Source organism: Phalacrocorax carbo, unplaced genomic scaffold, assembly GCF_963921805.1.
Source record: "Phalacrocorax carbo unplaced genomic scaffold, bPhaCar2.1 SCAFFOLD_246, whole genome shotgun sequence".
In the NCBI taxonomy this organism is placed as follows: Eukaryota; Metazoa; Chordata; class Aves; order Suliformes; family Phalacrocoracidae; genus Phalacrocorax; species Phalacrocorax carbo.
Window position 1 is genome coordinate 22,080 of NW_026990269.1, and position 26,880 is coordinate 48,959.

A 26,880-nucleotide genomic window follows, 5' to 3' on the forward strand; every position below is an offset into this window, starting at 1 on the left:
CCTGCGTGGGGTGACGGCTGCGGGCCGGGTCCCGCTGACCCCCCCCGTGCCCCCCCCCCAGATCAACATGCTGCTGCAGTACAAGGGGGGGGCGGACGAGGAGGAGTGCCCGGTGCCCGAGGACATCCGCGACGAGCTCCTCGACTTCCACAACGACCTGCTGGCCCACTGCGGTGAGGCGGGACCCCCCCATGGCGCAGGGACCCCCCCCCCTAAGGGCGCAGGGACCCCCCCCCTAAGGGCGCAGGGACCCCCCCCCTAAGGGCGCAGGGACCCCCCCCGGGGCGCAGGGACCCCCCCATGGCGCAGGGACCCCCCCAAGGGCTCAGGGACCCCCCCCCCAGGGGCACAGGGACCCCCCCCCAGGGGCACAGGGATCCCCCCGGGGCTCAGGGACCCCCCCCCCAGGGGCTCAGGGACCCCCCCCCCCAGGGGCTCAGGGATCCCCCCCCAGGGGCACAGGGATCCCCCCCAGGGGCTCAGGGACCCCCCCCAGGGGCTCAGGGATCCCCCCCAGGGGCTCAGGGACCCCCCCCGGGGCGCAGGGACACCCCCCCCGGGGCGCAGGGACCCCCCCCCGGGGCGCAGGGACACCCCCCCCGGGGCGCAGGGACCCCCCCCCGGGGCGCAGGGACACCCCCCCGGGGCGCAGGGACACCCCCCCAGGGGCTCAGGTACAGCCCCCCCAGGGGCTCAGGGACAGCCCCCCCAGGGGCACAGGGACCCCCCCCCGGGGCTCAGGGATCCCCCCCCCGGGGCGCAGGGACCCCCCCCGGGGCGCAGGGACACCCCCCCCGGGGCGCAGGGACCCCCCCATGGCGCAGGGATCCCCCCCCATGGTGCAGGGACCCCCCCATGGTGCAGAGACCCCCCCCCAGGGGCTCAGGGACGACCCCCCCATGGGCTCAGGGACCCCCCCATGGCACAGGGACCCCTCCCCCAGGGGCACAGGGACCCCCCCCCCCCAGGGGCACAGGGACCCCCCCCCCCCAGGGGCTCAGGGACCCCTCCCCCAGGGGCTCAGGGATCCCCCCCCAGGGGCACAGGGATCCCCCCCAGGGGCTCAGGGACAGCCCCCCTAGGGGCTCAGGGACCCCTCCCCCAGGGGCTCAGGGACCCGCCCCCCCAGGGGCTCAGGGACCCCTCCCCCCAGGGACTCAGGGACCCCTCCCCCAGGGACTCAGGGACCCCTCCCCCAGGGGCACAGGGATCCCCCCCCAGGGGCTCAGGGACCCCTCCCCCAGGGGCTCAGGGATCCCCCCCCAGGGGCTCAGGGACCCCTTCCCCGGGTGCACGGACCCCTCCAGGGGTGCAGGGACCCCTCCCCAGGACCCAGGGTCCCCCAGGGAACCCCCAGAAATACAGGGACCCCCTCCTGGGACTCCAGGGACCCCCAGGGAACCCCCACAAGCATGGGGATGCCCCTCCTGGGACTCCAGGGACCCCCAGGGCATGGGACACCCCCCGGCTTTGGGGACATGGGCCCCCCCCCCCCAGCTCTGGGGCCGTGTCCCCCCACCCCGTGACCCCCGCGCGCCCCCCCAGGCATCGAGCTGGCGGGCGAGGAGGAGGAGGAGGCGGAGGAGACGTCCCTGCGGCAGCGGCTGCTGGGGCTGGTGCAGAAGGTGGTGGGGCTCCGCGGGACGGCGGCGCAGGAGGAGGCACCCCCCGAGGAGCCCCCGGTGCCCAGTGAGGAGGGGACTGGGGGGGCGGGACGGGGGGAGCCCGCGTGCCAACCTCGGCGTCCCCACGGCGTTGGCCAAGGTGTCCCCAAGGCGTTGGCCAAGGTGTCCCCAAGTGTTGGCCAAGGTGTCCCCAAGGCATTGGCCAAGGCGTCCCCATGACATTGGCCAAGGTGTCCCCAAGTGTTGGCCAAGGTGTCCCCAAGGCACGGCTGAGCTATCACCAGCCTTGGTGTCCCCATGGCGTTGGCCAAGGTGTCCCCAAGGCGTTGGCCAAGGTGTCCCCAAGGCGTTGGCCAAGGTGTCCCCATGGCGTTGGCCAAGGTGTCCCCAAGGCGTTGGCCAAGGTGTCCCCATGGCATTGGCCAAGGTGTCCCCATGGCGTTGGCCAAGGTGTCCCCAAGTGTTGGCCAAGACGCCCCCAAGGCACGGCTGAGCCACCCCCATGGCCAAGCAGCCCCCAAGGTGGGCTCGGGCTGTGCCGAGCTGTCCCCAAGCCCCCACCCGTCCTCCCCCACCCCCACGGGGTGCCCCAGCTCCCCCCACGGGGTGCCCCAGCCGTCGCCGTCCCCAGGCACGCTGCAGGAGCTCATCTCGCAGACGATGGTGCACTGGGCGCAGGAGTCCTACATCCAGAGCCCCGAGCTGGTGCGGGCCATGTTCAGCCTCCTGCACCGGCAGTACGACGGGCTGGGGGAGCTGGTGCGCGCCCTCCCCAAGGCCTACACCATCAGCGCCCACTCCGTCCCCGACACCACGGCGCTGCTCGAGTGCCTGGGCCAGATCCGCTCCCTCCTCATCGTCCAGATGGGCCCCGAGGAGGAGAACCTCATGATACAGAGCATCGGGTGGGCGCGCGGACCCCGCCGCGGGCGCCCCCCGTCCTCACCCGGCACCCCCCGTCCCCCCATCCTCACCCGGCACCCCCTGTCCTCACCCAGCACCCTGCGTCCCCCCGTCCTCACCCGGCACCCCCCATCCTCACCCAGCACCCTGCGTCCCCCCGTCCTCACCCAGCACCCCCCGTCCTCACCCAGCACCCCCTGTCCTCACCCGGCACCCCGCGTCCCCCCGTCCTCACCCGGCACCCCCCGTCCCCCCATCCTCACCCGGCACCCCCTGTCCTCGCCCCGCACCCCCCGTCCTCACCCGGCACCCCGTGTCCCCCCATCCTCACCTGGCACCCCCCATCCTCACCCAGCACCCCCCGTCCCCCTGTCCTCACCTGGCACCCCCCGTCCTCACCCGGCACCCCGTGTCCCCCCATCCTCACCCGGCACCCCCCATCCTCACCCGGCACCCCCCATCCTCACCCAGCACCCCGTGTCCCCCTGTCCTCACCCGGCACCCCCCGTCCTCACCCAGCACCCCCCGTCCTCACCCGGCACCCCGTGTCCCCCCATCCTCACCTGGCACCCCCCGTCCTCACCTGGCACCCCCCGTCCTCACCCGGCACCCCGTGTCCCCCCATCCTCACCCAGCACCCCCCATCCTCACCCAGCACCCCCCGTCCTCACCCGGCACCCCGCGTCCCCCCGTCCTCACCCGGCACCCCCCGTCCCCCCATCCTCACCTGGCACCCCCTGTCCTCGCCCCGCACCCCACGTCCTCACCCGGCACCCCGTGTCCCCCTGTCCTCACCTGGCACCCCCCGTCCTCACCCAGCACCCCCCGTCCTCACCCGGCACCCCGTGTCCCCCCATCCTCACCCGGCACCCCCCATCCTCACCCGGCACCCCCCATCCTCACCCAGCACCCCGTGTCCCCCTGTCCTCACCCGGCACCCCCCGTCCTCACCCAGCACCCCCCGTCCTCACCCGGCACCCCGTGTCCCCCCATCCTCACCTGGCACCCCCCATCCTCACCCGGCACCCCCCGTCCTCACCCAGCACCCCCCGTCCTCACCCGGCACCCCGCGTCCCCCCATCCTCACCTGGCACCCCCCATCCTCACCCGGCACCCCCCGTCCTCACCCAGCACCCCGTGTCCCCCCGTCCTCACCCTGCGTCCCCCCGTCCTCACCCGGCACCCCCCATCCTCACCCAGCACCCCGTGTTCCCCTGTCCTCACCCGGCACCCCCCGTCCTCACCCAGCACCCTGCGTCCCCCTGTCCTCACCCCGCGTCCCCCCGTCCTCACCCGGCACCCCGCGTCCCCCCGTCCTCACCCGGCACCCCCCGTCCTCACCCGGCACCCCCCTGTCCTCACCCGGCACCCCCCATCCTCACCTGGCACCCCCCGTCCTCACCTGGCACCCCCCGTCCTCACCCGGCACCCCCCGTCCTCACCCAGCACCCCCCGTCCTCACCCGGCACCCCGTGTCCCCCTGTCCTCACCCGGCACCCCCCGTCCTCACCCGGCACCCCCCATCCTCACCCGGCACCCCGTGTCCCCCCATCCTCACCCGGCACCCCCCCGTCCTCACCCGGCACCCCGTGTCCCCCTGTCCTCACCCGGCACCCCCCATCCTCACCCGGCACCCCGTGTCCCCCTGTCCTCACCCGGCACCCCCCATCCTCACCCCGCACCCCCCGTCCTCACCCGGCACCCCCCGTCCTCACCCGGCACCCTGTGTCCCCCCATCCTCACCCGGCACCCCCCATCCTCACCCCGCACCCCCTGTCCTCACCCAGCACCCTGCGTCCCCCCGTCCTCACCCGGCACCCCCCATCCCCCCATCCTCACCCGGCATCCTGTGTCCCCCCCCCCAGGGTACCCCATGCTCCCCCATGTCCCCCCCGGGCACCCCACGTCCCCTCCCCGGGCTCCCCACATCCCCATGGCACCCCACGTCCCCCCCCGGGCACCCCACATTAACTCCCTGGGCACCCCACATCCCCATGGCACCCCACGTCCCCCCAGAGCACCCCACATTAACTCCCCGGGCACCCCACATCCCCATGGCACCCCACGTCCCCCCCCGGGCACCCCCCATCCCCTCCCCGGGCACCCCCAGCCCCTCCCTCCCCTCCCAGCACCCCATATTCCCCCTTGGGCACCCCATCTCCCCCCACAGCACCCCACATCCTCCCCAGGCGACCCCGCTTTCCCCAGCCTGGGCACCCTTCGGGACAGGCGGGCACCCCGCGGTGACCCCCCGCCCCCCTTTGTGCCCCCCCCCCCAGGAACATCATGAACAACAAGGTGTTCTACCAGCACCCCAACCTGATGCGGGCGCTGGGGATGCACGAGACCGTCATGCAGGTGATGGTCAGCGTGCTGGGCGGCGGCGAGTCCAAGGTGAGCCCCCTCCCCTGGCTCTCCCCGAGCCGGGGTGGCCGCCGGTGCCCCCTGACGCCCCCCCCTTCTCTCTCTGTGTCCCCCCCCCCCCCCCAAAAAGGAGATCCGCTTCCCCAAGATGGTGACCAACTGCTGCCGCTTCCTCTGCTACTTCTGCCGCATCAGCCGGCAGAACCAGCGCTCCATGTTCGACCACCTCGGCTACCTGCTGGAGAACAGCAGCATCGGCCTGGGTGGGCCCCCCCGCCGCCCCCCGGCACCCCCCGGCACCCCCCGGCACCCCTGCCCCCGCTGCCGACAGCAGCAGCCCCCGAGGGATGCTCCTCTGCGGTCCCCTCCTGTCCTCTGCACCCCTAACCTGGCACCCTGGGGGTCCCTACATCCCTAACCTGGCACCCTGGGGGCTCTGCACCCCTAACCTGGCACCCTGGGGGGTCCCTACATCCCTAACCTGGCACCCTGGGGGCTCTGCACCCCTAACCTGGCACCCTGGGGGTCCCTACATCCCTAACCTGGCACCCTGGGGGCTCTGCACCCCTAACCTGGCACCCTGGGGGTCCCTACATCCCTAACCTGGCACCCTGGGGGCTCTGCACCCCTAACCTGGCACCCTGGGTGGGTCCCTACATCCCTAACCTGGCACCCTGGGGGCTCTGCACCCCTAACCTGGCACCCTGGGGGAGTCCCTGCACCCCCAGTCTGGCACCCTGGGGGCTCTGCACCCCTAACGTGGCACCCTGGGGGTCCCTACATCCCTAACCTGGCACCCTGGGGGCTCTGCACCCCTAACCTGGCACCCTGGGGGGTCCCTACATCCCTAACCTGGCACCCTGGGGGCTCTGCACCCCTAATCTGGCACCCTGGGGGGTCCCTACATCCCTAACCTGGCACCCTGGGGGAGTCCCTGCACCCCCAGTCTGGCACCCTGGGGGCTCTGCACCCCTAATGTGGCACCCTGGGGGTCCCTACATCCCTAACCTGGCACCCTGGGGGTCCCTACATCCCTAACATGGCACGCTGGGGGGGGTCCCTGCACCCCCAGTCTGGCACCCTGGGGGTCCCTACATCCCTAACCTGGCACCCTGGGGGGTCCCTGCACCCCCAATCTGGCACCCTGGGGGTCCCTACATCCCTAACCTGGCACCCTGGGGGCTCTGCACCCCCCAATCTGGCACCTTGACGAGGTCCCTGCACCCCCCTGATCCCAGCCTGGCCCCCCCCCACGGCCACGCAGCAGCCCCGGGTGCCCCCACACAGCACCCGCAGCACCCTGACACCCCCCCCCTCCCCCCCAAAAAGGCATGCGGGGCTCGACCCCCCTGGACGTGGCGGCCGCCTCCGTCATCGACAACAACGAGCTGGCGCTGGCCCTGAAGGAGCAGGACCTGGAGAAGGTGGGGGGCCGGGGGGGCGGTGGGTGGGGGGGCGGCCCCCCGCGGGCGAGCCGAGCCCCCGCGCGAGGGGGGGGGGGGGGCCCCCGTGCGAGACCCCCGTGCGACCCGGGCGCCCGCCGCAGGTGGTGACGTACCTGGCGAGCTGCGGGCTGCAGAGCTGCCCCATGCTGCTCTCCAAGGGGTACCCCGACATCGGCTGGAACCCCTGCGGGGGCGAGCGCTACCTCGACTTCCTCCGCTTCGCCGTCTTCGTCAACGGTGAGCGGGGAGAGGGGGGGTCCCCGCGTCCCCTCCCTGGGTCCTGCCCTGGGGGGGGGGGCTGCTGTGTGCCCAGCGCGGCACCCTGGGGGGGTCCCTGTACACCCATGTACCCGTCCTGGTACCCTGGGGGGGTCCCTGCACCCCCATGTCCCCGTCCTGGTACCCTGGGGGGGTCCCTGCACCCCCATGTCCCCGTCCTGGCACCCTGGGGGGGTCCCTGTACCCCCAAGTACCCGTCCTGGTACCCTGGGGGGGTCCCTGCACCCCCGTGTCCCCAGCCTGGCACCCCCAGGGTCTCTGCCCCTCCCATACCCTGGGGGTCCCCGGGGTCCCCTCCCCTCCCCATCCCCGGGGGTCCCTGCCCCTCCCATGCCCCGGGGAGCCCGGGGGTCCCTGCCCCTCCCATGCCCCGGGGGGCCCTCCCCTCCCCAACCCCGGGGGTCCCTGCCCCTCCCATGCCCCGGGGAGCCCCGGGGTCCCCTCCCCTCCCCATCCCCGGGGGTCCCTGCCCCTCCCATGCCCCGGGGTCCCCTCCCCTCCCCAACCCCGGGGGTCCCTGCCCCTCCCATGCCCCGGGGAGCCCCGGGGTCCCCTCCCCTCCCCAACCCCGGGGGTCCCTGCCCCTCCCATGCACCGGGGTCCCCTCCCCTCCCCAACCCCGGGGGTCCCTGCCCCTCCCATGCACCGGGGTCCCCTCCCCTCCCCAACCCCGGGGGTCCCTGCACCTCCCATGCCCCGGGGTCCCCTCCCCTCCCCATCCCCGGGGGTCCCTGCCCCTCCCATGCACCGGGGTCCCCTCCCCTCCCCAACCCCGGGGGTCCCTGCCCCTCCCATGCCCAGGGGAGCCCGGGGGTCCCTGCCCCTCCCATGCCCCGGGGGGCCCTCCCCTCCCCAACCCCGGGGGTCCCTGCCCCTCCCATGCCCCGGGGTCCCCTCCCCTCCCCATCCCCGGGGGTCCCTGCCCCTCCCATGCCCCGGGGGTCCCCTCCCCTCCCCATCCCCGGGGGTCCCTGCCCCTCCCATGCCCCGGGGTCCCCTCCCCATCCCCGGGGGTCCCTGCCCCTCCCATGCCCCGGGGTCCCCTCCCCTCCCCATCCCCGGGGGTCCCTGCCCCTCCCATGCCCCGGGGGGCCGCGGGGTCCGCGCCCCGGCCCGTCCCCGGGGTGGGGGGGTGCCGGGGGTCCCTGGCAGCCCGCCGGTGCCGCAGGGGAGAGCGTGGAGGAGAACGCCAACGTGGTGGTGCGGCTGCTGATCCGGCGGCCCGAGTGCTTCGGGCCGGCGCTGCGGGGCGAGGGGGGCAGCGGGCTGCTGGCCGCCATCCAGGACGCCCTGCACATCGCCCAGGACCCCGCGCGCGACGGGCCCACCGCCCGCAGGGAGCGGCGCCGGGAGCCGTGCGTGCAGCGCCGGCGGGGCGGGGCGCGGGTGGGACTGGGGTGGGACTGGGGTGGGACTGGGGTGGGACTGGGGTGGGATTGGGACTGGGACTGGGGTGGGATTGGGGTGGGACTGGGGTGGGACTGGGACTGGGACTGGGGTGGGATTGGGGTGGGATTGGGGTGGGACTGGGGTGGGACTGGGACTGGGACTGGGGTGGGATTGGGGTGGGACTGGGGTGGGATTGGGACTGGGACTGGGGTGGGATTGGGACTGGGACTGGGGTGGGATTGGGATTGGGGATGGGGTGGGATTGGGGTGGGATTGGGGTGGGATTGGGATTGGGGATGGGGTGGGACTGGGGTGGGATTGGGACTGGGACTGGGGTGGGATTGGGGTGGGACTGGGGTGGGATTGGGACTGGGACTGGGGTGGGATTGGGGTGGGACTGGGGTGGGATTGGGACTGGGACTGGGGTGGGATTGGGGTGGGATTGGGGTGGGACTGGGGTGGGATTGGGACTGGGACTGGGGTGGGATTGGGGTGGGACTGGGGTGGGATTGGGGTGGGACTGGGGTGGGATTGGGACTGGGACTGGGGTGGGATTGGGACTGGGGATGGGGTGGGATTGGGGTGGGATTGGGGTGGGATTGGGATTGGGGATGGGGTGGGACTGGGGTGGGATTGGGATTGGGGATGGGGTGAGACTGGGACTGGGGTGGGATTGGGATTGAGGATGGGGTGGGATTGGGGTGGGAGTGGGATTGGGGATGGGGTGGGATTGGGGTGGGACTGGGGTGGGATTGGGTGAGATTGGATTGGGGTGGGGATTGGAATTGGGGATGGGGTGGGATTGGGGTGGGACTGGGACTGGGGTGGGATTGGGGTGGGACTGGGGTAGGACTGGGGTAGGATTGGGACTGGGACTGGGGTGGGATTGGGGTGGGACTGGGACTGGGGTGGGATTGGGGAGAGATTGGGACTGGGGTGGGATTGGGGTGGGACTGGGACTAGATTGGGATTGGAGTGGGGATGGGGTGGATTGGGATTGGGACTGGGGGTGGGGATGGGATTGGGATGGGACTGGGATTGGATTGGGGTGGGAGGGGGTGGGTTGGGACTGGGATTGGGGTGGGGTCAGATTGGGACCAAGACTGGTATTGGGACTAAGATTGGGATTGGGATTGGATTGGGGTGGGGTTGGGATTGAGGTGGGGATGGGGTGGGATAGGGGTGGGATTGGGACTGGGATTGGGATTAGGACTGGGGATGGGATGGGATGGGATGGGGATGGCCGGGCCAGGGGGGCGGCTGGCACAGCCAACACCCCCATCCCCTCTCCTGAGGGATGCTGGGGGTCCCCGCGATGCCCCCCGCCGCCCCGTCCCCGTTGCCACGGGGGTGCTGAGGGTCTCCCCGAAGCCCCCCCACCCCCTGACGCCCCCCATCCCGCGCAGGTTCGGGGCCGAGGAGCCGCCCGAGGAGAACCGGGTGCATTTGGGCAACGCCATCATGTCCTTCTCTCTAACGCCGCCCTCATCGACCTGCTGGCCGCGCCCCCCGAGATGCACGTAAGGAGGCGGGGGGGGCACGGGGCGGGGGCCGGGGGGCACGGCCCGCGGTGACCCCCACCATCCCCCCCCCCCACAGCTGATCCAGGCGGGCAAGGGGGAGGCGCTGCGGATCCGGGCCATCCTCCGCTCCCTCGTGCCCCTGGAGGACCTGGTGGGCATCATCAGCCTCCCCCTGCAGATCCCCACCCCTCGGCAAAGGTGGGGCTCGTGGGGGGCGCGGGGTGCCCGGCCACGCCTGGGGGGGCACCGGCCTGGGGGGACGTGGGGTGCCCGGCCACGCTGGGGGGGCACCGGCCTGGGGGGACGTGGGGTGCCCGGTCACGCTGGGGGGCACCGGCCTGGGGGGACGTGGGGTGCCCGGCCACACTGGGGGGCACCGGCCTGGGGGGATGTGGGGTGCCCGGCCACGCTGGGGGGGCACCGGCCTGGGGGGATGTGGGGTGCCCGGCCACGCTGGGGGGGCACCGGCCTGGGGGGGGCGCGGGGTGCCCGGTCACGCTGGGGGGGGCACCGGCCTGGGGGGGGCGCGGGGTGCCCGGTCACACTGGGGGGGCACCGGCCTGGGGGGACGTGGGGTGCCCGGTCACGCTGGGGGGGCACCGGCCTGGGGGGACGTGGGGTGCCCGGCCACGCTGGGGGGCACCGGCATGGGGGGGCGTGGGGTGCCCGGTCTGCCCTGGGGGTGCGGGCAGGGGCCGAGTCACAGCTCCTGGGGGTGCAGGTGTGGGGTCAGGGGTGCAGGCGGGGGGTCAGGGGCGCATCCCTCGGGGGGCGCGGGCGGGGGGTCAGGGGCGCATCCCCGGGGGGGCGCAGGCAGGGGGTCAGGGGTGCAGGCGGGGGGTCAGGCGCATCCCCGGGGGGTGCAGGCGGGGGGTCAGGGGTGCAGGCGGGGGGTCAGGCGCATCCCCGGGGGGTGCAGGCGGGGGGTCAGGGGCGCATCCCCGGGGGGCACAGGCAGGAGTTCAGGGGTGCAGGCGGGGGGTCAGGGCGCATCCCCGGGGGCGCGGGCGGGGGGTCAGGGGGCACATCCCGGGGGGCGCGGGGCGGGGGGTCAGGGCACATCCCGGGGGCGCGGGCGGGGGGGTCAGGGCACATCCCCGGGGGGCGCAGGCGGGGGGGTCAGGGGTGCAGGCGGGGGGGTCAGGGCGCATCCCCCGGGGGCGCGGGCGGGGGCTCAGGGCGCATCCCCGGGGGCGCGGGCGGGGGGGTCAGGGGCACATCCCGGGGGCGCGGGCGGGGGGTCAGGGCGCATCCGGGGGCGCGGGCGGGGGCTCAGCCCCACGGCCCCCCCAGACGGCAGCGTGGTGGAGCCGCGCATGGCGGCCAGCTTCGTGCCCGAGCACAAGGCGCCCATGGTGCTGTTCCTCGACCGCGTCTACGGCGTGGAGAGCCAGGAGTTCCTGCTGCGCGTGCTGGAGGTGGGCTTCCTGCCCGACATGCGCGCCGCCGCCTCGCTCGACACGGTGAGACCCCCGCGCGGGACCCCCGCGCGTCGCCGGGCCCCGCGGGGGCGCTGGGGGACCCCGCGCCTGCCCGAGGGATGGGGATGGGGATGGGGACCCCACGCCTGCCCTAAAGGGATGGGGACCCCGCGCCTGCCCTAAAGGGATGGGGATGGGGATGGGGACCCCACACCTGCCCTAAAGGGATGGGGACCCCGCGCCTCCCCGTGGGATGGGGATGGGGACCCCACACCTGCCCTAAAGGGATGGGGATGGGGATGGGGACCCCAGACCTGCCCTAAAGGGATGGGGACCCCACGCCTGCCCGTGGGATGGGGATGGGGATGGGGACCCCAGACCTGCCCTAAAGGGATGGGGACCCCGCGCCTCCCCGTGGGATGGGGATGGGGACCCCACGCCTGCCCTAAAGGGATGGGGATGGGGACCCCAGACCTGCCCTAAAGGGATGGGGACCCCACGCCTGCCCGTGGGATGGGGATGGGGACCCCACGCCTGCCCGTGGGATGGGGATGGGGACCCCCACACCTGCCCTAAAGGGATGGGGATGGGGACCCCACACCTGCCCTAAAGGGATGGGGATGGGGGACCCCCACACCTGCCCATGGGATGGGGATGGGGACCCCACACCTGCCCTAAAGGGATGGGGATGGGGACCCCCACACCTGCCCTAAAGGGATGGGGATGGGGACCCCGACACCTGCCCTAAAGGGATGGGGATGGGGACCCCGACACCTGCCCTAAAGGGATGGGGATGGGCACCCCACACCTGCCCTAAAGGGATGGGGATGGGGACCCCCACACCTGCCCATGGGATGGGGATGGGGACCCCACACCTGCCCTAAAGGGATGGGGATGGGGACCCCCACACCTGCCCTAAAGGGATGGGGATGGGGACCCCGACACCTGCCCTAAAGGGATGGGGATGGGCACCCCACACCTGCCCTAAAGGGATGGGGATGGGGACCCCCACACCTGCCCTAAAGGGATGGGGATGGGCACCCCACACCTGCCCTAAAGGGATGGGGATGGGGACCCCCACACCTGCCCTAAAGGGATGGGGATGGGGACCCCCACACCTGCCCTAAAGGGATGGGGATGGGCACCCCACACCTGCCCTAAAGGGATGGGGATGTGGACCCCCACACCTGCCCGTGGGATTGGGATGGGGACCCCCACACCTGCCCATGGGATGGGGATGGGGACCCCCACACCTGCCCTAAAGGGATTGGGATGGGGACCCCCACACCTGCCTGTGGGATGGGGATGGGGACCCCCACACCTGCCCGTGGGATTGGGATGGGGACCCCCACACCTGCCCATGGGATGGGGATGGGGACCCCCACACCTGCCCTAAAGGGATTGGGATGGGGACCCCCACACCTGCCCGTGGGATGGGGATGGGGACCCCACGCCTGCCCTAAAGGGATGGGGATGGGGATGGGGACCCCACGCCTGCCCTAAAGGGATGGGGACCCCGACACCTGCCCTAAAGGGATGGGGATGGGGACCCCGACACCTGCCCATGGGATGGGTCTGGGGTCCCCCCCACCTGCCCCATGGGATGGGTCTGGGCCCCCTTTGCCCTGCCCCGCGGGGTCCCTTGGGGTGAGGGGTGTGAGGGGTCTCCCCCCGCCCCCCGGGGCGCTGACCCCCCCGCTCCAGGCCGCGTTCAGCACGACGGAGATGGCGCTGGCGCTGAACCGGTACCTGTGCACGGCGGTGCTGCCGCTCATCACCAAGTGCGCGCCGCTCTTCGCCGGCACCGAGCACCGCGCCATCATGGTGGACTCGATGCTTCACACCATCTACCGCCTGTCCCGCGGGCGCTCGCTCACCAAGGCCCAGCGCGACGGCATCGAGGAGTGCCTCATGGCCCTCTGCCGGTGCGGCCCCCCGAACCGCGCCTGCGGCCCCCCGAACCGCGCCTGCGGCCCCCCGAACCGCGGCGGCGCCCCCCGAACCGCGGCGGCGCCCCCCGAACCGCAGCGGCGCCCCCCGAACCGCGGCGGCGCCCCCCCCCAACCGTGGTGTCACCCCCCCCCAACCGTGGTGTCACCCCCCAAACCTCTGCGGCCCCCCCGAACCATGGCGTCACCCCCCAAACCGCGGTGTCGCCCCCCGACCCCTGCAACCCCCCTGAACCGCAGCATCGCCCCCCCCACCCGTGGTGTCACCCCCCGAACCTCTGCGGCCCCCCCGAACCACGGCGTCACCCCCCTGAACCTCTGCAACCCCCCAAACCTCTGCAGCACCCCCAAACCGCGGTGTCACCCCCCGAACCGCAGCGTCACCCCCCCCGAACCTCTGCGGCCCCCCCGAACCGCAGCATCGCCCCCCGACCCCTGCAGCACCCCCCAAATCTCTGCACCATCTGCCTACACGCCCCCTGCACCCCACATATCCCCCCTGTGCCCTCATATCCCCCCACGCCCCCCATCCCGCGCCCCCACGCCCCCCAACCCGTGCCCCCCACGCCCCCCAACCCATTCCCCCCCACGCCCCCCATCCCGCGCCCCCACGCCCCCCAACCCGCGCCCCCACGCCCCCCAACCCGTGCCCCCTGCGCCCCCCAACCCGCGCCTCCCGCGCCCCCCACCCGCGCCCCCCACGCCCCCCAACCCGCGCCCCCACGCCCCCCCACCCGCGCCCCCACGCCCCCCAACCCGTGCCCCCCGCGCCCCCCATCCCGCGCCCCCACGCCCCCCAACCCGTGCCCCCCACGCCCCCCAACCCGCGCCCCCACGCCCCCCCCACCCGCGCCCCCCACGCCCCCCAACCTGCGCCCCCATGCCCCCCACCCGCGCCCCCACGCCCCCCAACCCGCGCCCCCACGCCCCCCATCCCGCGCCCCCACACCCCCCAACCCGCGCCCCCACGCCCCCCAACCCGTGCCCCCTGCGCCCCCCAACCCGCGCCTCCCGCGCCCCCCACCCGCGCCCCCCACGCCCCCCAACCCGCGCCCCCACGCCCCCTACCCGCGCCCCCCACGCCCCCCATCCCGCGCCCCCACACCCCCCAACCCGCGCCCCCACACTCCCCACCCGCGCCCCCACGCCCCCCAACCCGTGCCCCACGCCCCCCAACCCGTGCCCCCCACGCCCCCCAACCCGCGCCCCCACACCCCCAACCCGCGCCCCCACGCCCCCCCACCCGTGCCCCCACGCCCCCCAACCCATGCCCCCCACGGCCCCCAACCCGCGCCCCCACACCCCCAACCCGCGCCCCCACGCCCCCCAACCCGTGCCCCCCACGCCCCCCATCCCGCGCCCCCACGCCCCCCAACCCGCGCCCCCACACTCCCCACCCGCGACCCCACGCCCCCCAACCCGCGCCCCCACGCCCCCCAACCCGTGCCCCCACGCCCCCCCACCCGTGCCTCCCGCGCCCCCCAACCCGTGCCCCCCGCGCCCCCCAGGTACATCCGCCCGTCCATGCTGCAGCACCTCCTCCGCCGCCTGGTCTTCGACGTCCCCATCCTCAACGAGTTCGCCAAGATGCCCCTCAAGGTGGGCCGGGGTTTGGGGTGGGGGCGGCGAGCGGCGGGGGTCCCGGCGCCCCCCTCACGCCCCCCCGCGCCCCCCCAGCTGCTGACCAACCACTACGAGCGGTGCTGGAAGTACTACTGCCTGCCGAGCGGGTGGCCCAACCAGGGCGTCAGCTCCGAGGAGGAGCTGCACCTCACCCGCAAGCTCTTCTGGGGCATCTTCGAGTCCCTGGCGCACAAGGTGGGGGGCCCGGGGGGGCCCGGGGGGCTGGGGGGGCCGGGGGGGGCCGGGGGGGGCGGGGCGGGCCGGGGCGTGCCGGCGGGGTGGGGCTGGGGGGCAATGGGGATGCAGGGAGGGGGGTAATGGGGGGCTCAGTGGGATGGGGGACACGGGGGGGTGAGGGGGAGAGGGAGACAGGGACACAGGGAGGGGGGACATGGGGGGCTGAGTGGGAGGGGGAGATGGGGACACAGGGAGGGGGGACATGGGGGGCTGAGTGGGAGGGGGAGATGGGGAGGGGGAGATGGGGAGGGGGAGATGGGGACACAGGGAGGGGGGACATGGGGGGCTAAGTGGGAGGGGGAGATGGGGAGGGGGAGATGGGGGGACACAGGGAGGGGGGACATGGGGGGCTGAGTAGGAGGAGGAGATGGGGACACAGGGAGGGGGGACATGGGGGGCTAAGTGGGAGGGGGAGATGGGGAGGGGGAGATGGGGAGGGGGAGATGGGGGGACGCAGGGATGGGGACATGGGGAGGGGGGCAATGGGGGGCTCAGTGGGATGGGGGACACGGGGGGCTGAGTGGGAGGGGGAGATGGGGAGGGGGAGATGGGGACACAGGGAGGGGGGACATGGGGGGCTGAGTGGGAGGGGGAGATGGGGACACAGGGAGGGGGGATGCAGGGATGGGGACACGGGGAGGGGGGCAATGGGGGGCTCAGTGGGATGGGGGATGCGGGGGGCTGAGTGGGAGGGGGACACGGGGAGGGGGGGACGCGGGGTCTGACCCACAGAAGGACGGGGGGAGCTGGACCACACTGGCGACACGGGGAGTGGGGGGGGTGTCCCGGGCGGGTGCGGGGGGGCCCTTGCGGGCAGCGGGGGCCCGGGCCGGGGCGGGGGGCGGGGGGTGAGCCCGGCCCCCCCCGCAGCGCTTCGAGGCCGAGCTGTACAAGCTGGCCATGCCGTGCCTGTGCGCCATCGCCGGCGCCCTGCCCCCCGACTACGTGGACGCCAGCTACTCCTCCAAGACGGAGAAGAAGGCGTCCGTCGACGCCGAGGGCAACTTCGACCCCAAACCCGTGGAGACCCTCAAGTAGGGCCCAGCCCCCCGCCCCCCCAGCCCTGCCCTGGCTCGGGCCCCTCCTGACCCCTCCGTGTGTGTCCCCCCCCCCCCCCCAGTGTCATCATCCCCGAGAAGCTGGACGGCTTCATCAACAAGTACGCGGAGTACACCCACGAGAAGTGGGCTTTTGACAAGGTGGGGACCCCCCCCCAGCACCCCCAGCCCCTGCGGGACACCCCCGTGGGCCCCCCAGAACCCTCCCAGCCCCACCTGATCCCCCCCGAGGACACCCCCGCCCCAGCCCCTTTGCCCCTCCTGGGCCCCGCAGCACCCCTGGGCCCCCCACCCCAAGCTCTTCCTGCTCGTCTGAGCACGCTGCACCCCCCGACCCCCGCGCGTCGCCCCCCGCCCCCCCCGACGGTCCCACCCCTCGGCAGATCCAGAACAACTGGACCTTCGGGGAGGCGGTGGACGAAGAGGCCAAGACCCACCCGATGCTGCGCCCCTACAAGACCTTCTCGGAGAAGGTGCCGTGTGTGTCCCCTGCCGGGGCCGGGCTGGGCCCCCCCCGCCCCCCCCAGCCTCGCCCAGACCCCCCGGCCCCCCCACCCCCTCACTGAGACCCCCTGACCCCATCCGTCCCCTCGCCCCCACCCAGAACCCCCCAATCCCCACAGCCCCTCACCCAGACCCCCCCAGCCCCTCACTGAGACCCCCCGACCCCATCCGTCCCCTCACCCCCACCCAGAACCCCCCAATCCCCACAGCCCCTCACCCCTCCAGCCCCCCCCAGCCCCTCACTGCAACCCCCCGACCCCATCTGTCCCCTCACCCCCACCCAGAATCCCCCAATCCCCACAGCCCCTCACCCAGACCCCCCCAGCCCCTCACTGAGACCCCCCGACCCCATCCGTCCCCTCACCCCCACCCAGAACCCCCCAATCCCCACAGCCCCTCACCCAGACCCCCCCAGCCCCTCACTGAGACCCCCCGACCCCATCCGTCCCCTCACCCCCACCCAGAACCCCCCAATCCCCACAGCCCCTCACCCAGACCCCCCCAGCCCCTCACTGAGACCCCCCGACCCTAACTGTCCCCTCACCCCCACCCAGAACCCCCCAATCCCCACAGCCCCTCACCCAGACCCCCCCAGCCCCTCACTGCGACCCCCCGACCCCATCCGTCCCCTCACCCCCACCCAGAACCCCCCAATCCCCACAGCCCCTCACCCCTCCAGCCCCCCCCAGCCCCTCACTGCAACCCCCCGACCCCATCCGTCCCCTCACCCCCACCCAGAACCCCCCAATCCCCACAGCCCCTCACCCAGACCCCCCCAGCCCCTCACTGAGACCCCCCGACCCCATCCATCCCCTCACCCCCACCCAGAACCCCCCAATCCCCACAGCCCCTCACCCAGACCCCCCCAGCCCCTCACTGAGACCCCCCGACCCCATCCGTCCCCTCACCCCCACCCAGAACCCCCCAATCCCCACAGCCCCTCACCCAGACCCCCCCAGCCCCTCACTGAGACCCCCCGACCCCATCTGTCCCCTCACCCCCACCCAGAATCCCCCAATCCCCACAGCCCCTCACCCCTCCAGCCCCCCACCCCAATCCCCTCCTCCTGCCCATCTGGACCCCCCCCCCAGCCCCTCACCCCCACCTGGACCCTCTACCCCAATCCCCCTCCTCCCCCCCCCATCCGGACCCCAGCCCCCAAAGCCCCCCGGCTCCCCGTACGCCCAACGCCCCCCGCGCCAGCCCCCACGCCCCCCCGCCCCCCTCACCCATATCCCCCCAACCCCCCCCATCCCCTCAACCCCCCACCCCAATCCCCCTCCTCCCCCCCCCATCCGGACCCCAGCCCCCAAAGCCCCCCGGCTCCCCGTACGCCCAACGCCCCCCGCGCCCCCCGGCCCCCCCGCGCCCCCCCGCGCCGGGGGCGCCCCCCAGCCCCTCGCCCGCCCCCAGGACAAGGAGATCTACCGGTGGCCCATCAAGGAGTCGCTGAAGGCGATGCTGGCGTGGGAGTGGGTGCTGGAGAAGGCGCGCGACGGCGACGACCGCCCCGACAAGAAGAAGCCCCGCAAGATCTCCCAGTCCGCCCAGGTGGGCCCGGGGGCGGGGGGGGCCAAGGAGCCCCCACACCCGCGGGGGGGGCGCGGGGGGGGGCCAAGGAGCCCCCACACCCGCGGGGGGGGGTGGGGGGGGCCAAGGAGCCCCCACACCCGCGGGGGGGCGGGGGGGGGGCCAAGGAGTGCCCCAAACCCGCGGGGGGGGCGCGGGGGGGCCAAGGAGCCCCCACACCCGCGGGGGGGGGCTGGGGGGGGGCCAAGGAGTGCCCCAAACCCGCGGGGGGGGCGGGGGGCTGCGCCAAGGAGTGCCCCACACCCGCGGGGGGGGCGCGGGGGGGGGCCAAGGAGCCCCCAAACCCGCGGGGGGGGCGCGGGGGGGCCAAGGAGTGCCCCAAACCCGCGGGGGGTGGGCGGGGGGCTGCGCCAAGGAGCCCCCACACCCGGGGGGGGGGGCGCGGGGGGGGCCAAGGAGCCCCCAAACCCGCGGGGGGGGCGCGGGGGGGCCAAGGAGTGCCCCAAACCCGCGGGGGGTGGGCGGGGGGCTGCGCCAAGGAGCCCCCACACCCGGGGGGGGGGGCGCGGGGGGGGCCAAGGAGTGCCCCAAACCCGCGGGGGGGGCGCGGGGGGGGGGCCAAGGAGCCCCCACACCCGCAGGGGGGCGGGGGGGGGGGCAAGGAGCCCCCACACCCGCGGGGGGGGGCTAGGGGGGCCAAGGAGCCCCCACACCCGCGGGGGGGGCGCGGGGGGGGCCAAGGAGCCCCCACACCCGCGGGGGGGGCGCGGGGGGGGCCAAGGAGCCCCCAAACCCGCGGGGGGGGGTGGGGGGGCCAAGGAGTGCCCCAAACCCGCGGGGGGGGCGGGGGGCTGCGCCAAGGAGTGCCCCACACCCGCGGGGGGGGGCGCGGGGGGGGCCAAGGAGCCCCCAAACCCGCGGGGGGGGGCGCGGGGGGGGCCAAGGAGTGCCCCAAACCCGCGGGGGGGGAGCGGGGGGGGGCCAAGGAGCCCCCACACCCGCGGGGGGGGCGCGGGGGGGGCCAAGGAGCCCCCACACCCGCGGGGGGGGGCTGGGGGGGCCAAGGAGTGCCCCAAACCCGCGGGGGGGGCACGGGGGGCTGCGCCAAGGAGCCCCCAAACCTGCAGGGGGCTGTGGGGGGGCCAAGGAGCCCCCAAACCCGCGGGGGGCTGCGCCAAGGAGTGCCCCACACCCGCGGGGGGCTGCGGGATAGTGAAGGAGCCCCCAAACCCGTGGGGGGGCTGCGGGGGGGCAAAGGAGCCCCCAAACCCACGGGGGGGCCAAGGAGTGCCCCAAACCCACGGGGGGCTGCGGCAAGGAGCCCCCAAACCTGCAGGGGGCTGTGGGGGGGCGAAGGAGCCCCCAAACCCACGGGGGGCTGTGGGAGCACCCCAAAGCCTTGGGGGGCTGCAGGATGGTGAAGGAGCGCCCCAAACCCGTGGGGGTCCGTGGGGTCCGTGGGGCGGTGAAGGAGCACCCCACACCGCCGGGGGTCCGTGGGGTGCCCCTCGCCATGGCCCCCCCTCACCCTGCCCCGCCCCCCCCAGGCCACCTACGACCCCAGCCACGGCTACAGCCCCCAGCCCGTGGACCTGTCGGGGGTGACGCTGTCCCGGGAGCTGCAGGCGAGTGACCCCCGCGCCCCCCCCGTGTGTCCCCCCGCGCCCCCCCCGTGTGTCCCCCCGAGCCCCCCCGTGTGTCCCCCCGCGCCCCCCCGTGTGTCCCCCCGAGCCCCCCCGTGTGTCCCCCCGAGTGTCCCCCCGAGCCCCCCCGTGTGTCCCTGTGTCCCCCCGAGCCCCCCCGTGTGTCCCCCCGAGCCCCCCCGTGTGTCCCTGTGTCCCCCCGCGCCCCCCCGTGTGTCCCCCCGAGCCCCCCCCGTGTGTCCCCCCGCGCCCCCCCCGTGTGTCCCTGTGTCCCCCCGCGCCCCCCCGTGTGTCCCCCCGCGCCCCCCCGTGTGTCCCTGTGTCCCCCCGAGCCCCCCCGTGTGTCCCCCCGCGCCCCCCGTGTGTCCCCCCGCGCCCCCCCCGTGTGTCCCCCCGAGCCCCCCCGTGTGTCCCTGTGTCCCCCGAGCCCCCCCGTGTGTCCCCCCGTGTCCCCCCCGTGTGTCCTGTGTCCCCCCGAGCCCCCCCGTGTGTCCCTGTGTCCCCCCCGCGCCCCCCCCGTGTGTCCCCCCGCGCCCCCCCGTGTGTCCCCCCCGAGCCCCCCCCGTGTGTCCCTGTGTCCCCCGAGCCCCCCCGTGTGTCCCCCCGTGTCCCCCCCCCGTGTGTCCCCCCCGAGCCCCCCCGTGTGTCCCTGTGTCCCCCGAGCCCCCCCGTGTGTCCCCCCGAGCCCCCCCCGTGTGTCCCCCCGCGCCCCCCCGTGTGTCCCTGTGTCCCCCCGAGCCCCCCTGTGTGTCCCTGTGTCCCCCCGAGCCCCCCCGTGTGTCCCCCCGAGCCCCCCCCGTGTGTCCCCCGCGCCCCCCCCGTGTGTCCCTGTGTCCCCCCGAGCCCCCCTGTGTGTCCCTGTGTCCCCCGAGCCCCCCCGTGTGTCCCCCCGAGCCCCCCCGTGTGTCCCTGTGTCCCCCCGAGCCCCCCTGTGTGTCCCTGTGTCCCCCCGAGCCCCCCCGTGTGTCCCCCCGAGCCCCCCCCCGTGTGTCCCCCCGCGCCCCCCCGTGTGTCCCTGTGTCCCCCCGAGCCCCCCCGTGTGTCCCTGTGTCCCCCCGAGCCCCCCTGTGTGTCCCCCCGAGCCCCCCCGTGTGTCCCCCCGAGCCCCCCCCGTGTGTCCCCCCGCGCCCCCCCGTGTGTCCCTGTGTCCCCCCGAGCCCCCTGTGTGTCCCCCCGAGCCCCCCCGTGTGTCCCTGTGTCCCCCCGAGCCCCCCCCGTGTGTCCCCCCGTGTCCCCCCCCGCGCCCCCCCGTGTGTCCCTGTGTCCCCCCGAGCCCCCCCGTGTGTCCCCCCGAGCCCCCCGTGTGTCCCTGTGTCCCCCGAGCCCCCCCCGTGTGTCCCCCCGAGCCCCCCCGTGTGTCCCCCCGAGCCCCCCCGTGTGTCCCTGTGTCCCCCGAGCCCCCCCCGTGTGTCCCCCCGAGCCCCCCCGTGTGTCCCTGTGTCCCCCGAGCCCCCCCGTGTGTCCCCCCGAGCCCCCCCGTGTGTCCCCCCGAGCCCCCCCGTGTGTCCCTGTGTCCCCCGAGCCCCCCCGTGTGTCCCCCCGAGCCCCCCCGTGTGTCCCTGTGTCCCCCGAGCCCCCCCGTGTGTCCCTGTGTCCCCCCGGTCCCCCGAGCCCCCCCGTGTGTCCCCCCGAGCCCCCCCGTGTGTCCCTGTGTCCCCCCCGTCCCTCCATGTCCCCCCGTGTCCCCCCGACCCCTCGTGTCCCCCCTCGTGTCCTCCCCGTCCTCCCCTGTCCCCCCCTCCCCCTGTGTCCTCAGTGATCTCCCCCCGTGCCCCCCCCGGCTCAGAGCCCCCCCCCCGTGCCCCCCCGGCTCAGAGCCCCCCCCCCCGTGCCCCCCCCGGCTCAGAACCCCCCCCGTGCCCCCCCCGGCTCAGAGCCCCCCCCCGTGCCCCCCCGGCTCAGAGCCCCCCCCCCCGTGCCCCCCCCAGCTCAGAGCCCCCCCCCCGTGCCCCCCCGGCTCAGAGCCCCCCCCCCCCGTGCCCCCCCCAGCTCAGAGCCCCCCCCCGTGCCCCCCCAGCTCAGAGCCCCCCCCCCCGTGCCCCCCCCAGCTCAGAGCCCCCCCCCGTGCCCCCCGGCTCAGAGCCCCCCCCCCCGTGCCCCCCCGGCTCAGAGCCCCCCCCCCCGTGCCCCCCCGGCTCAGAGCCCCCCCCCGTGCCCCCCGCGGCTCAGAACCCCCCCCCCCCCCCGTGCCCCCCCCAGCTCAGAGCCCCCCCCCCGTGCCCCCCCGGCTCAGAGCCCCCCCCCCCCCCCGTGCCCCCCCGGCTCAGAGCCCCCCCCCCGTGCCCCCCCGGCTCAGAGCCCCCCCCCCCCGTGCCCCCCTGGCTCAGAGCCCCCCCCCCGTGCCCCCCCGGCTCAGAGCCCCCCCCCCCCGTGCCCCCCTGGCTCAGAGCCCCCCCCCCGTGCCCCCCCCGGCTCAGAGCCCCCCCCCCCCCCCCGTGCCCCCCCCGGCTCAGAGCCCCCCCCCCGTGCCCCCCCGGCTCAGAGCCCCCCCCCCCCCGTGCCCCCCTGGCTCAGAGCCCCCCCCCCCGTGCCCCCCCGGCTCAGACCCCCCCCCCGTGCCCCCTGGCTCAGAGCCCCCCCCCCCCGTGCCCCCCCGGCTCAGAGCCCCCCCCCCGTGCCCCCCCCTGGCTCAGAGCCCCCCCCCGTGCCCCCCCGGCTCAGAGCCCCCCCCCCCCCGTGCCCCCCCCTGGCTCAGACCCCCCCCCCCGTGCCCCCCCCGGCTCAGAGCCCCCCCCCCGTGCCCCCCCGGCTCAGAGCCCCCCCCCGTGCCCCCCCCGGCTCAGAACCCCCCCCGTGCCCCCCCCGGCTCAGAGCCCCCCCCCCGTGCCCCCCCCGGCTCAGAGCCCCCCCCCCGTGCCCCCCCCGGCTCAGACCCCACCCCCCCCCCCGTGCCCCCCCCGGCTCAGAGCCCCCCCCCCCGTGCCCCCCCCCGGCTCAGAGCCCCCCCCCCGTGCCCCCCCCGGCTCAGACCCCCCCCCCCCGTGCCCCCCGGCTCAGAGCCCCCCCCCCGTGCCCCCCCCGGCTCAGACCCCCCCCCCCGTGCCCCCAGGCTCAGAGCCCCCCCCCCCGTGCCCCCCGGCTCAGACCCCCCCCCCCCCCCCCCGTGCCCCCCCCCGGCTCAGAGCCCCCCCCCCGTGCCCCCCCGGCTCAGACCCCACCCCCCCCCCCGTGCCCCCCCCTGGCTCAGACCCCCCCCCCCCGTGCCCCCCCGGCTCAGACCCCACCCCCCCCCCCGTGCCCCCCCCCCGGCTCAGAGCCCCCCCCCGTGCCCCCCCGGCTCAGAGCCCCCCCCCCCGTGCCCCCCCGGCTCAGACCCCACCCCCCCCCCCGTGCCCCCCCTGGCTCAGACCCCCCCCCCCCCGTGCCCCCCCGGCTCAGACCCCCCCCCCGTGCCCCCCCGGCTCAGACCCCCCCCCCCCCCCCCCCGTGCCCCCCAGGCCATGGCGGAGCAGTTGGCCGAGAACTACCACAACACCTGGGGACGCAAGAAGAAGCAGGAGCTGGAGGCCAAGGGTGAGCCCCCCCCGCGCCCCACCCCACCCCCGGGGGTACCCCACAGCCCCCCCAAAGGCACCCCCGCGCCCCCCCACCCCCGGGGGTACCCCACAGCCCCCCCAAAGGCACCCCCGCGCCCCCCCACCCCCGGGGGTACCCCACAGCCCCCCCAAAGGCACCCCCCGCGCCCCCCCACCCCCGGGGGTACCCCACAGCCCCCCCAAAGGCACCCCCGCGCCCCCCCACCCCCGGGGGTACCCCACAGCCCCCCCCAAAGGCACCCCCGCGCCCCCCCACCCCCGGGGGGTACCCCCACAGCCCCCCCAAAGGCACCCCCGCGCCCCCCCACCCCCGGGGGTACCCCACAGCCCCCCCCAAAGGCACCCCCGCGCCCCCCCACCCCCCGGGGGTACCCCACAGCCCCCCCCAAAGGCACCCCGCGCCCCCCCACCCCCGGGGGTACCCCACAGCCCCACAGCCCCCCCAAAGGCACCCCCGCGGCCCCCCCACCCCCGGGGGTACCCCCCCACACCCCCCGGCGACACCCCCTTTCCCCCCCACCCTATGGGCACCCCACACACCCCATGGATCTGGGCTCCCCCCCAAGTGGGTGCATACCCATGGGTGCCGCCCCCAGGATTGTCCTTCACCCCCCCCACCCATGGCTGCTCCCCCCCCATGGTACTCCCCTCCCCCCTATAGGTACTCCCCTCCCCCCCCATGGCTGCTCCCCCCCCATGGGTGCTCCCCTCCCCCCCCGTGGGTGCTCCCCCCCCCCATGGCGGCTCCCTCCCCCCCATAGGTACTCCCCCCCCCCATAGGTACTCCCCTCCCCCCCCATGGCTGCTCCTTCCCCCCCCATGGGTGCTCCCCTCCCCCCCGCGGCGCTCCCCCCCCCCGTGGGTGCTCCCCCCCCATGGCTGCTCCCCTCCCCCGTGCTCCCCCCCCCATGGCTGCTCCCCTCCCCCCCATAGGTACTCCCCTCCCCCCCCATGGCTGCTCCTTCCCCCCCCCATGGGTACTCCCCTCCCTCTCATGGGTGGTCCCCTGCCCCCCCATGGGTGCTCCCCTCCCCCCCATGGCTGCTCCTTCCCCCCCCGTGGGTGCTCACCCCCATGGCTGCTCCTTCCCCCCCATGGGTGCTCCCCTCCCCCCCATAGGTACTCCCCCCCACCAATGGGTGCTCCTTCCCCCCCCATGGGTGCTCCCCTCCCCCCCGCGGGCGCTCCCCCCCCCTCACGGCGGCTCCCCCCGCCCGGGTGCCCCCCCCCGGGGCGCGGGCGCTGACGGGGGCGCCAGGGGGGGGGTCGCACCCCCTGCTCGTGCCCTACGACACGCTGACGGCCAAGGAGAAGGCGCGGGACCGCGAGAAGGCGCAGGAGCTCCTCAAGTTCCTGCAGCTCAACGGCTACGCCGTCACCCGGTGGGTGGGGGGCCGGGGGGGCGCGGGCGCCCGGTGGGACCCCCGCCGCCCCGGGGGGGGCTGGGGGCGGCGGGCCTGGCTGCTCTGGGGGGGGGGGGGGGGGGGGGGGGGGGGGCTGGGGGGGGCTGGGGGGGGCTTTGGGGAGGGGGCAGCGGGACTGGGGTGCGCTGAGCCCTGCTGGGGATGGGGGTCTGGGGGCGGGGGGGGGCACGGCGGGGTTTGGGGTGCGGGGGGGGCGCGGCTGCCCCCCGTCCCCGGCTGGGTCGCGGCTCCCCCAACCTGCCCCCCCGGTGCGACCCCCCCCGCCCCCCTCCCCCCCGGTGCGACCCCTGCCCCCCGCCGCTGGGTGACCCCCCGCCCCCCGCGCGCCCCCCGCCCCCCCCGGTGCGCCCCCCCCGCCGCTGGGTGACCCCCCGCCCCCCGCACGCCCCCCCGCCGTGGGTGACCCCCCCCGCCCCCCCCCCCGCCCCCCGCCGTGGGTGACCCCCCGCCCCCCGCGCGCCCCCCGCCGTGGGTGACCCCCCCGCCCCCCGCCCCCCCGCCGCTGGGTGACCCCCCCCGCCCCCCGCGCGCCCCCCGCCGTGGGTGACCCCCCCGCCCCCCGCGCGCCCCCCGCCGTGGGTGACCCCCGCCCCCCGCCGTGGGTGACCCCCGCCCCCCGCCCGCCGCAGGGGGCTGAAGGACATGGAGCTGGACACCTCCTCCATCGAGAAGCGCTTCGCCTACGGCTTCCTGCAGCAGCTGCTCAAGTGGATGGACATCTCGCAGGAGTTCATCGCCCACCTGGGTACGGCCGCGCCCCACGGCCCCCCACAGCCCCCCCACAGCCCCCCCACTGCCCCCACAGCTCCCCCACAGCTCCCCCACAGCTCCCCCGGCACCCCCACAGCCCCCACAGCCCCCACAGCCCCCCCACAGCTCCCCCGGCACCCCCACAGCTCCCCCAGAGCCCCCCCACAGCCCCCCCGGCACCCCCGCAGCCCCCCCGGCCCCCCCACGGCCCCCCCACTGCCCCCCCACTGCCCCCCCGGCGCCCCCCCGGCACCCCCACAGCCCCCCCCACAGCTCCCCCGGCGCCCCCCCAGCCCCCCCAGAGCCCACCCAGCACCCCCAGAGCTCCCCCGGCACCCCCACAGCCCCCCCACAGCTCCCCCGGCACCCCCACAGTCCCCCCAGAGCCCACCCAGCACCCCCAGAGCTCCCCGGCACCCCCGCAGCCCCCACGGCACCCCCACAGCCCACCCGGCACCCCCACAGCTCCCCCAGAGCCCCCCCAGCACCCCCACAGCCCCCCCAGCACCCCCACAGCTCCCCCAGAGCCCCCCCAGCGCCCCCACAGCTCCCCAGAGCCCCCCCAGCACCCCCGCAGCCCCCACGGCACCCCCACAGCCCACCCGGCACCCTCACAGCCCCCCCGCAGCCCCCCCGGCACCCCACAGCTCCCCCGGCACCCTCACAGCCCCCCCGCAGCCCCCCCGGCACCCCCACAGCCCACCCGGCACCCCCACAGCTCCCCCAGAGCCCCCCCAGCACCCCCACAGCTCCCCCAGCGCCCCCACAGCTCCCCCAGAGCCCCCCCAGCACCCCCACAGCCCACCCGGCACCCCCACAGCTCCCCCACAGCCCCCACAGCCCCCCCACAGCTCCCCCACAGCCCCCACAGCTCCCCCACAGCTCCCCCGGCGCCCCCCCGGCACCCCACAGCTCCCCCGGCACCCTCACAGCCCCCCCGCAGCCCCCCACGGCACCCCCACAGCCCACCCGGCACCCCCACAGCTCCCCCACAGCCCCCCCGGCACCCCCACAGCCCACCCGGCACCCCCACAGCTCCCCAGAGCCCCCCCAGCACCCCCACAGCTCCCCCAGCGCCCCCACAGCTCCCCAGAGCCCCCCTGGCACCCCCAGAGCACCCCGAGAGCCCCCTTGGGACCCCCAGAGCCTTCCAGGACCCCCAGAGCCCCCCCGGAACCCCAGACTTCCCCAGGACCCCAGAGCTCCCCAGCACCCCCAGAGCTCCCCAGCACCCCCGGAGCACCCCCAGGACCCCCAGACTTCCCCTGGCACCCCCAGAGCCTCCCCCGGTCCCCCAGAGCCCTCTGGATCCCCAGAGCCCCCCCCTCTACCCCCCAGAGCCCCCCAGCACCCCCAGAGCTCCCCTAGACCCTTATGGTGCTCCCTTGGACCCCTCGAGACCCCCCTGAGCCTCTTGAGACCCCCTTAGAACCCCTGAGCCCCCCTTGGACCTCTTTAAGACCCCCCCAGCCACCGGGTGCCCCTGCAATCCCTGGACACCCCCCACCCCCGAGTGCTGCCCCAGAGCCCTCGGGGCTCCCTGGGACCCCCCGACTGCTCGTCCCCGTGCCCCCTCCCCGTGCCCCCCCTGACTGCCTCCCCCCCAGAGGCGGTGGTGAGCAGCGGGCGGGTGGAGAAATCCCCCCACGAGCAGGAGATCAAGTTCTTCGCCAAGGT

The 26,880-nt window shown here is 76.4% G+C and overlaps 1 protein-coding gene across 1 annotated transcript in view; it reads left to right on the top strand.

Annotated features, from left to right (window-relative positions):
- The window catches only part of LOC135310923 (ryanodine receptor 1-like), a gene marked incomplete at both ends in the record, with an annotated part of 48,402 nt that extends 21,530 nt beyond the window's left edge, over positions 1–26,872 (top strand). Inside the window, 24 exon segments of the mRNA XM_064440051.1 lie at positions 62–173; positions 1,546–1,689; positions 2,257–2,530; positions 4,808–4,922; positions 5,023–5,155; positions 6,222–6,316; positions 6,439–6,574; positions 7,785–7,971; positions 9,412–9,475; positions 9,478–9,525; positions 9,605–9,749; positions 10,822–10,991; positions 12,654–12,874; positions 14,407–14,497; positions 14,576–14,716; positions 15,629–15,792; positions 15,879–15,957; positions 16,200–16,289; positions 17,734–17,871; positions 19,398–19,475; positions 22,931–23,006; positions 24,288–24,411; positions 25,083–25,198; positions 26,811–26,872. Of these exon segments, the coding sequence (XP_064296121.1) occupies positions 62–173; positions 1,546–1,689; positions 2,257–2,530; positions 4,808–4,922; positions 5,023–5,155; positions 6,222–6,316; positions 6,439–6,574; positions 7,785–7,971; positions 9,412–9,475; positions 9,478–9,525; positions 9,605–9,749; positions 10,822–10,991; positions 12,654–12,874; positions 14,407–14,497; positions 14,576–14,716; positions 15,629–15,792; positions 15,879–15,957; positions 16,200–16,289; positions 17,734–17,871; positions 19,398–19,475; positions 22,931–23,006; positions 24,288–24,411; positions 25,083–25,198; positions 26,811–26,872 (3,003 nt within the window).
- Between the last annotated feature and the right edge of the window lie 8 nt (positions 26,873–26,880).